General features: G+C 32.8%; 4 protein-coding genes across 5 annotated transcripts in view; 2 read left to right on the top strand and 2 right to left on the bottom strand.

The window, feature by feature from the left end:
• Fer1HCH (ferritin 1 heavy chain) overlaps positions 1–348 on the top strand; it is a 4,442-nt gene extending 4,094 nt beyond the window's left edge. Inside the window, exon 5 of the mRNA XM_018446536.1 lies at positions 101–348. Within this exon, the coding sequence (XP_018302038.1) occupies positions 101–256 (156 nt within the window). The 3' untranslated portion in view covers positions 257–348. The remainder of the gene's footprint in view (positions 1–100) is intronic.
• Positions 349–1,006: 658 nt separating this feature from the next.
• On the bottom strand, positions 1,007–2,155 carry LOC108721782 (uncharacterized). Its single transcript, XM_018446534.1, has 3 exons — positions 1,850–2,155; positions 1,621–1,740; positions 1,007–1,456 (listed from the first exon to the last, which is right to left on the bottom strand). Exons 1-3 carry the CDS (start codon positions 2,095–2,097, stop codon positions 1,018–1,020), a joined length of 807 nt encoding a protein of 268 aa, XP_018302036.1. The 5' UTR covers positions 2,098–2,155; the 3' UTR covers positions 1,007–1,017.
• LOC108721698 (uncharacterized) lies at positions 2,106–4,247 on the bottom strand. The gene is made up of 7 exons (XM_018446374.1): positions 4,075–4,247; positions 3,812–3,882; positions 3,572–3,708; positions 3,274–3,385; positions 2,583–2,638; positions 2,470–2,509; positions 2,106–2,124 (listed from the first exon to the last, which is right to left on the bottom strand). The coding sequence occupies exons 1-7, from the start codon at positions 4,135–4,137 to the stop codon at positions 2,106–2,108; spliced, it is 498 nt and encodes a 165-aa protein (XP_018301876.1). The 5' UTR covers positions 4,138–4,247.
• Positions 4,248–5,032: 785 nt separating this feature from the next.
• lic (dual specificity mitogen-activated protein kinase kinase lic) lies at positions 5,033–7,656 on the top strand. Of its 2 annotated transcripts, none has more exons than XM_018446531.1 (7): positions 5,033–5,129; positions 5,412–5,595; positions 6,219–6,384; positions 6,490–6,726; positions 6,953–7,132; positions 7,216–7,433; positions 7,512–7,656. In XM_018446531.1, the coding sequence occupies exons 2-7, from the start codon at positions 5,531–5,533 to the stop codon at positions 7,654–7,656; spliced, it is 1,011 nt and encodes a 336-aa protein (XP_018302033.1). In that variant the 5' UTR covers positions 5,033–5,129; positions 5,412–5,530. The 2 variants fall into 2 exon arrangements, with proteins under 2 accessions (XP_018302033.1, XP_018302034.1); XM_018446532.1 differs by lacking the exon at positions 5,033–5,129 and adding an exon at positions 5,138–5,249.
• The last annotated feature ends 2,161 nt before the right edge of the window (positions 7,657–9,817 follow it).

The following is a 9,817-nucleotide window of genomic DNA, read 5'->3' on the forward strand; positions in this document are numbered from 1 at the left end:
TAGTTGGTACAACCATTAGTAATCACCCTGTAACACACACACACACACACACACAATTTAAAAAAAAAATTACTCACTGTCGTGCCACAATTGTTTGCAGTTGGTCGACTACCTCATTACCGATTTCTTAGAGGAACAATATAAAGGGCAACGCGACCTCGCAGGCAAAATCTCAGTGTTGGGTAAAATGATGCAAGCGCATGGACCTTTGGGAGAATTTTTATTCGATAAGAAATTATTGAGTGGTGAAGTCTAAGTGTTTTGATGACATCAAAATGCTGAAATTCAGCTTGAGCTATTCTTTTTTATAAATATATAAAATTTATAAAATTATAATGGCCACATTTAAAATACATTATATAATTCAGATTATTACATTATATGCAACCTTGCTTATATTTTATTGTAGAATACAAGATGTATAAATAAGTTTTTGTTTCGAGCATATTTCTAAATGTGGCCTGTAATATTATAGAAGTATGTAAAGTATGTTTACAATGTTTGTTAATCCATAATAATTATATTATCCTTGGTAAATAAATAAACATTATTTTGAGACGCCGCATTACCTGATAATTTGTTTTGCTTACACAAATGATTGAAATTAATCTATAAATTATAGTTATGACAATAAGGTACATGATACATGATATAGCTCATAAAAGAAATTTTCTTGTCTTTTATTTTTTAAATTGTTGCTATAATTACATACAAGATGCATTATATGATATGAATAATTTGTCAAAGTGTCAAATATTTTCATGATAAACATTGTAATTGAATTTTATAATTACTTGCACATACTTATACAAATAAAAATACAAAACGTTCTAAATCTTTCATAAAGTACCATAACATACAGTATAATTATCCAATTATAACTTTTTGAGAGAGAGAATTGATTAGTAAATTTATATACAAATGTTCTTGTAAAATTGTGTAATAAAAAATATTTCGAGGTATTCATATTCTCTTGTCTTCGTCACAAATTATTATAGATGTTCATTGTTAATAAAATTATTTGAGAGAGAGTACAATTTGTTTGGATAATGTAAGATTTATATACATTTTTTCAAAATTGGATGTGAACAACTGTTTTTCATAGTTTATGTAATCTGTTGCACATAAACTTAATTCTAAATCCTTTGTGTTTTGATTAAACAGGAAATTTATAACGCCTCTTGGTATCTTAGATGTTGAAAATATATCGCAATAAGGTGCCAAACTACAGGAATGTTTATCAGCTATTACAATAACAGAATTGCCGGAAATTAAAATTTGTATCAATCGAAGAAGCAAAATTTCTTCAGATTTTTCCTTAAGAATGATAACGCCTCTTGGAATACGACTTTGGATTACTTCTAATCTATCATTTTGAGAACAAAGTAACCATACTCGAGTGAAGTTGGAAAACACAGTATTCGCGGTCAATTTTGACGAGTATTTTGAAAATTTACTAAAGAGAAAGAAATAAAAACAAATAACAAACAAGTTATTGAAAGTTAGCCAAAGAATAAAGAAGCATAGAACAATATAAAATAAGAAGATATAAATAGGTAGAAAGAGAGAGAGAGAGAGAGAGAGACATACAGATATCATGTAAAACTTTAATAATCTAACCTATTATAATTTAGAATTGTTATCATTTGAGATAACAAGTCTATTCTATTTGTAATTGACCAAGTTTTCCAAATCTTGAATCCTTCTACAGCGGAATTAAAACACATCTTAATATCATCTCTGTAATAAATAATAATCGATTACGTTTAATATATAAACTTTATATGTCACTTCTTGAAGCTAAAAAAAGAATATTAAAATTTAACAATTAATACATGTGCATTCATACTTTGTCGCATTTGCCCATAACATGTTATTATATTTCCAATACGTATTTTTTACGGGTTTCTGCCATTTGCCGTCATAAAACAAATTACAAATTGGCATAGATTCCTTGTTGGGAACATGTGAGAAGTTTACTTCGTTTACATTTGGTATTCGTATCGAATCATCATTGAAGGTAGGCTTAAATCCTTTATGTATTTTGCCAAATACTTTTACATATGGTAAAAGTATGTCACCACCATAGAGATCCATATGCACATTTACAAATATAACGTCTCTCTGAATTAACAATGGAAATTATATTTTAACATTTATGAGACGAAATCTCCGTAATACTGCTTTAAATAACTAATTAATGTACATACATTTAAAACTGTTGCTAAATATCTTGCATATACAATATCTTCTGACCATATAGATATTATATTCATGTTATATGACGTGCGGGGTGTAAATTCTTTCGTCGATTTAAATATACGAATGGTCGATTTAAATATATGAAAGTCTTTACGATGAAAATATTTCTTTATAAGTGACAAAAATTTCTGCTTAATTGTTACATCGATCCAAATTTTATTTATACGAGAACTTCCTATTCTCATTAAACAGTTAATAACTGTGTACAAATCTGAATCCTTTAGAAGTATCATTTCGTTGGTTTGATCTACGCGAAATTTAGAAACCTTCATTAAAAATTAAAACGTATTTTTATTACATTACAAATATGTTATTCTTACTTAAAAGCTCATTTTTTAAAGAATTGTATTGGATTTGATTTAGTATTGAATTTTTGCTGAAAAAAATAATGTATCTATAAAATTGCTGTGTCACCGACGAGATACTACTAAAGACGGTCGATTCTTATGGAAATTCGCGTGACTGTTAAAAGTTTAAGTGATTGTAAGTAATAAGAAACTGATAATACATATATGGTACTAATTTCATGATTTATTAGTTTCATAGATATGTATATATGTTTAAAACTTAATAATATTCGATTTTTATTTAAAACTGTAATTTTAATGTTATCATTAGAGTGATTATCAATAGAGATAACTGCAGAGAAAAAAATTGTAATTTTTCAATAATGTATAAGATATTACAGCATCACAAAAGTATGCATACTTATTTATACAGCATTTGTATAATGAAAAATCACGAATTTAATAATTATCAAAATATTTGTTAATGTAATCGCAAATTTTTATTAATTGTCGATGTCGTCGTTGATTCTTTAATTATCCCTGGGACCCCGGGGCCTTATTAATAGTCGTGAAAATTTGCCCAGGACTGACCGTCTTTAATAATATATATTTTGTCGCGGTGTATGTATACAAGTATGTGTACAAATATATGTGTTATATATTATAATTTTAATATAATAAATATAAATTAACATGTTAAACAAATATGAAAAAACACAGTTACATGATAGCATTTTCCAGAAATAATTGCACTTTGTGTTCTGTACATATAGTGAAGATTGTGAGCACTACCGACAAGATTATTTCTTCTTTGTTGTATTCTTCATCTAAATTGTCTAGGAAATAAAATAAAAATTCAAGACGAAAGAATTTCCCATCAAATTACCTAATGTGCTTATTTTTATGCAATATACTACATATGCAATTCATACTTGTAAGCAAAATAAATATAAAAGTATAATTAGAAAATATATATACGTTGATATATTTTTACAAACGCATGCTTGCAAAAATGTACGTACCAAACTCAATACCAAACATAAATTTCACACCGAAATTTGTCAAGTATTCAAGGATAGTGGTAACTATGTCTACGTGTTTACATGCGGAGTTGAAAAGAAACAAATTTTTTTCTATTATAGATGCTGCTTTAAGAAATCTGTCGATGGATAAATATGAAAATAGAAATGATAAAAGTGGAAATAACCGTTACATTTTTACCATGCTATTTGTATATACCTACAGATTAAATGTTTATTTACCTTGTTGAAAAGTCATCAGTATCATTAAATTTTATTTTTTTAGATAAAGTGAAGATTTCTGTCAATATTTCCTGAAAAAAATACATAAAAATAGTATAATCTATTTTACTGAAAATGTAAATAAAGCTTTTTGTTTGCAACATTAATATATATTGAATCTCATATTTCATAATCTATTACCAGAATGTTTATATATGCATCAATCTCATAAAACACACACGCACGCACACATCATCATGCATACATCCCAATGTCATATTCACCTCTTTGTTGCTTTTATCATACTCCAGATTAATATAATATTCATTTATAAGTTGCTCGTACATAATTATTGATAAAGTAGTAATGTTCTCAAAGGTATCAGGACGAGATATGTATCCAAGCTGATCCAAGCACTCAGCAGTTAAAATTAAAGGTGCATTCACATTTCACATGCAAGCGTCGAGCGTCAAGCAGCGGAACAGCAACCAATCGGTGAGGCGATATTTACAGTGGCGTAAACAATATCGTCTTGCTGATTGGTTGCTGCTCCGCTGCTTGATGCTTGCTGCGTCCAGGGTGAATTACCCCGGATCTATAATCGGGTTTTAAGCCATAAGAAATGGGCGAATCACAGTCGATTATTCCCCTCGGATTCGACTGTAAGTCCGGATCTACAATAGGTGTTTTAAGCCTTAAGCCATAAGAAATGGACGAATCACAGTCGATTATTCTCCTCGAATTCGACTGTAATTGGTCAATTTCTTACGGCTTGAGGCTTAAAACCCTTATTGTAGATCCGGACTTAGACATTAAGCTACGGTCCATCCACTTGCATTCTTTCAATTCGTAAAATTCTTTGTTCTGATTGGTCGCTCAAACGCTTCGAAGCGTTTGTAGCGTCAAGTGGGCCGCAGTCCCTAATCTCAAGCAATATCTTAAGATGCTAATACGGCTCTCTGATTGGTTCATGCACTAGCTTAAGATCATCGCGGCAAGATCTTGAGCAACGTCTAATGCTGAATTCACCCTGCATCCATTCTGATTGGTTGCAGAACGTCGTACGACGAAAATCGGATGCAGGGTGAATCCAGCATATGGATTCCGCCCCTAGAAAGTTTCTAATTGTAAGTGGTTGTAATTGTAAGAATTGACCAATCAAGTCGTATGTGAGGAGAATATTTGACTGTGATTGGTCAATTCTTACAACTACAATCACTTACAGCTTGTATTGTAGAACAAGCATTACGTTTTTGTATGTGCCATGGGCTTTAGTGTGGAGACAGTGGGATTTAAGTTTTGTAAAGACTTAAAATATATAGGCACGGGGTGCGATGAGGTACGGAGATTCGGATAAGTTTTTTTACGCGTACATTTTTTAATTTTGTCAAGATAGCATGTTCTTCAGACAGTATAGTGACGCTAATAGATACGTTGCGCTACGCGAACGATAAGCCAAGTATGATTATCATTTCGCGATAATCGCGACGCACATATGCGGGCTTGCGTGTCAACGACGCGACTTATTTCTCTTTTGCGGAATAACCTAAATCTAAACGGGACATCCGTCCGTTTCTATCGTACATATTGTATGATTCTGCGATTCCTCTTGCTTTTCCAGATCACATACGCACTGCGTCCCATGACACTACTAGCCATGAATTCACATTGACCTCTCTGGTATACTGCCGAATTTGCGCGGGCGGCGACCTTAACCTTTTATCGATTATACTCGGTATCATGGCTTTACGTCGTGGAAAACGTAATCTGAAACTGCAAGTCTCCGACGAAGCTCCTGCGCCAGTGTATGTAAAGCATCAACGTAATGTCTGTCGAGTGCTGTGATTAATGTTGTCATACCTATATGTAATCTTTTACGTTTGTTATGTATTTATGTATAAAAATTACAAAGCAAATATGTATAAGCAAGATTCAAAGATATAGTGTAAATTTTTACCTGTGAGTATTTTCCATCTGGTCATTCTATGTTTGAGTATTTACTTTTTTGTAACACAAGTCGACACAAGCATTATTCACTCTTTGTTGGTACTCAGTGAGTAACTAAGATAGAACTTGTATCACTAGTAGAGGCAGAATCCATAGATGTTGCTCAAGATTCGACATGGTCTTGAGCTAGTGCATGAACCAATCAGAGAGCCATATTAGCCTCTTAAGACATTGCTTGAGATTAAGAACGGACTGTGGATTCTGGCCTAAATAGGAAGCTTTGTTATTCATTGAATCAAGAAAGATAGAACGATGTTTGTCAAAGATAAAACTTGTATCACTAAATAGAAAACATCTATCATATTATCTTGATTATTTGATTACAATAGAAAGATGCTTATACAATGTATATGTATGGTATATGTTTAAAGGTAGAATTTATCTTTAGATACATTTTTTTTAGATAGATGCTTTATTTCAGGACTCCACCAAGAAATTTAGACAAACGGACTACCATTACTATAGATGAAAAAACGTTTGTCGTGGAAGCTGACGATTTAGAAACACTTTGTGTACTTGGTCGTGGAGCATATGGGATTGTTGATAAAATGCGACACAAACAGAGTGGCACAATTATGGCTGTTAAGGTATTATCAAAATGAGCAGTAAATTTTCTTACATTATAATGTAAGAATAAAACATAACTTTAACAAAATTTTATATATATATATATATAAAACTGATATTTTTAGAGGATAGCTGCTACGGTTAATACACAAGAGCAAAAGCGGCTGCTCATGGATTTAGATATTTCTATGCGTAGCTCGGCATGTCCCTATACAGTACAATTCTATGGAGCCTTATTTCGAGAAGGAGATGTATGGATATGTATGGAAGTGATGGATATGAGCCTTGATAAATTTTATACAAAAGTGTATAAACATGGTCGTGCCATTCCTGAAGATATTTTAGGAAAAGTGGCTTTTGCGGTACATATATATGTATCTATTACACACACGCACACACACACACCAACTCTTTAAACCCTCGATAATGTTTTATCAATGTTAAATAATTGCACAGACGTTTTTTTTTCTCTTGTTTCTGATTCGTCTTCTTTCCTTTGATTTGACATGAAATCTAGTTTTAAAAAAAAAAAAAATTGATCTTAAATTCTTTTTAACTTAAGAATTATCTATATTATCAATTTTGCAGGTAGTGAGCGCGCTACATTACCTCTATTCACAATTACGAGTGATTCATAGAGATGTAAAACCTAGTAATATCTTAATTAATCGGAAAGGCGAGGTAAAAATTTGCGACTTTGGTATATCGGGTTATCTTGTGGATTCAGTTGCTAAGACTATCGATGCTGGATGCAAACCATATATGGCTGTATGTAATTGTAGAATTTTGCCATTGAAAATTTCATCAGTTGTCCATTCAATACATTCTCCACCATTATCTTTTTTTTGTAGCCAGAAAGGATAGACCCGTCGGGTAATCCATCACAATATGATATCAGATCCGACGTTTGGTCGTTAGGAATTTCCCTCGTTGAATTAGCAACTGGTAAATTCCCGTACGAGTCGTGGGGTACGCCGTTCGAGCAACTGAAACAAGTAGTCAAGGATGAAGCTCCAAAATTACCTGTGGGCAAGTTCTCTCCTTCATTCGAGGAATTTATTAATAAGTGGTAAGTGGCAATGTGTGCGTTAAGATTTTTACACCTCTGATCTAATTGATTCCTTTACATAATCATTACTGTTTTCAGTCTGATGAAGAACTACACTGCCCGCCCAAATTACAGTCAATTGCTAGAACTCGACTTTATCAGAGAATATGCCCAAAAAGATACAAATGTGGCCGAATTCGTTGGAGAGATTTTAGACTTACCGGAAAACGAGCAACCGGTATAGTGCATACGTCATTTTGACGTAACTTGCAATATAATTTGACTTGTATAACTTGTATTTTTGCAAGACAGTCATGTGATTGGCATTGTCATATGTAATTTATATTCGTGAGTCGCATTTGATCATTGTGTCGCAAGATATAACTGGCATTCGAATAATTTATCCTCTACTGTCTTTTTAATTTTTATCAATCGCGTCTGGTACATATTGTTGTAGCATTTATTAGGTGGCCTGAAAATAATTGTGCTTACTTCAATCCTAATCTTGTGAAGGCAGACATTGGAAATAATACGCACATGTTTTTCTACATGATAAAGCGATACATGTTAACATTGTGGTAATAATAAAAAGTAAGTAAAGTCTTAATAGAAATGTGTCTTGTCGAGATACATGCTCATCTTTAAAAACATAGGTTAGAAGATCAATTTATTGTAACACTAGATTGTACATAACAATTAATTTGATTTGTTTAGAAAACAGCTCCATTTATTAGCGATCAATTGTAAAGATTACATATACCAGTAATAAAAATTGAATTTTGTGACACAATGGATGTACGCGTGCGCGCGCGCGCGCGCGCGGTCACGCACCACACTCACATTCACTCACACTCACTCACACTACACACTCACTTATTAGAATTAATATCATATATAGTAGGAGTCTCTTGTAAAAATCCTTGATGTTTCCCTTTTCTATGTATGATCTAGCGTCGTATGTAATGAAAAATTATATAATCTGGAATAAATGATTATTTAAATTGTATGAGATTAATTAAATCGTGAAAGTTAATCTTTGTGCGTCAAAAATTAAAAATTAAAAATTCAGTTTTTTGACAAGATGAATTAAAAAATGATTGTCTTCTAAAGTGCTTTAGTTCGATAAACTTGTCAAATTTTACCAAAATACAAGTGTACAAACCAGATATATAAAAGTTAAAAAGAGACTATACAATGTTTTATGTATTTCAAATGATTTGGTAATATCATGCGAATATTCTTCCATTTATACTAATCCACATTTCTTTTTTTTCCTACAACTATACATATTGGCCCGTATTCAGAACGCGCTTTTATCTCTGAAATTTTATAATATGCGTGACGTAAAGTATAACATGTTAGCACGGCTAACATCGTGTAAGCTTCTTCTTCTTATTAATTAGTGGCTCCCGCCTCCAGACATATAGAAGGAGGTCGATACGGCCAGATCACGTCAAAATGTTAGTAGTCGTACAATGAGTTCAGACGCATTGGTGGCAACATCGTGTAAGCGTTTGGCCCGATTCATCGACATTGCAGCAGCGAGCAGCGGCGCCGGCGAGTGCCTTTTTATACAGAAGTCACAGAAGAAGGAGAAGATCGTGTAATGCCCGTGTCACACTACGCATTAGGCCGGAATCAGACTATGCATTGAAGATTAAGATTGAAGATTGAAAAATTCAAATTTGCCAATGCGTAGCGTGACACGGGCATAAGGCCGGAATCAGACTAGGCACTGATTCCGGCCTAAGCGCGTTCTGAATACGGACCATTAGGTTTGTTCTTTTTCGAAGAATTCGGAACTATTGCAATGGCTGCGTTCAGCAGAACGTTTGTTTTGCAACTGTTGGAAGTTTCCTTCGCGCTAATTGGATCATACTTTTAGATCTAGAAGAATGGTCCTATCTCAGCAGACAATCATAAAACGGTTGCAAAACTGTTGAGTCTGCTGAACGCAGCCAATAAGTTAGGGAGCGTTTATATTGGCCGTAACCATGACTACGTTTACACGGCTCGATTTACGCCGAAGTTATAACATCGATGTTATGGAATTAACTAATCATAGCTATTCTTCTGAAGAATGGAATGACTGTGATTGGCCAATTTCGTGACATCGATGTTATAACTTCGGCGTAAATCGAACCTTGTAAATGTAGTCCATGGTGTGATAAAGAAGAGGTGTGCTGTTGCGCAAGAAGATGATTAACCAATGAGGATGGTGGAACAAGTGACCGGCCATATTAATATATCAGCCAATCAGCGTTTTTTCTGAGATGCTCACAATGTGGTATAATTTAAATAAGGAAATGACAATTGATGACTTTATTTTGTTAAGCACTACTATTGTGACTTTTTATTATCAATTATTATTAATAATAATTTAATAATAATTATTATAAATCCCT

This window comes from Mycetomoellerius zeteki, unplaced genomic scaffold (assembly GCF_001594055.1).
Source record: "Mycetomoellerius zeteki isolate Tzet28-1 unplaced genomic scaffold, Tzet1.0 scaffold182, whole genome shotgun sequence".
Classification (NCBI taxonomy): domain Eukaryota; kingdom Metazoa; phylum Arthropoda; class Insecta; order Hymenoptera; family Formicidae; genus Mycetomoellerius; species Mycetomoellerius zeteki.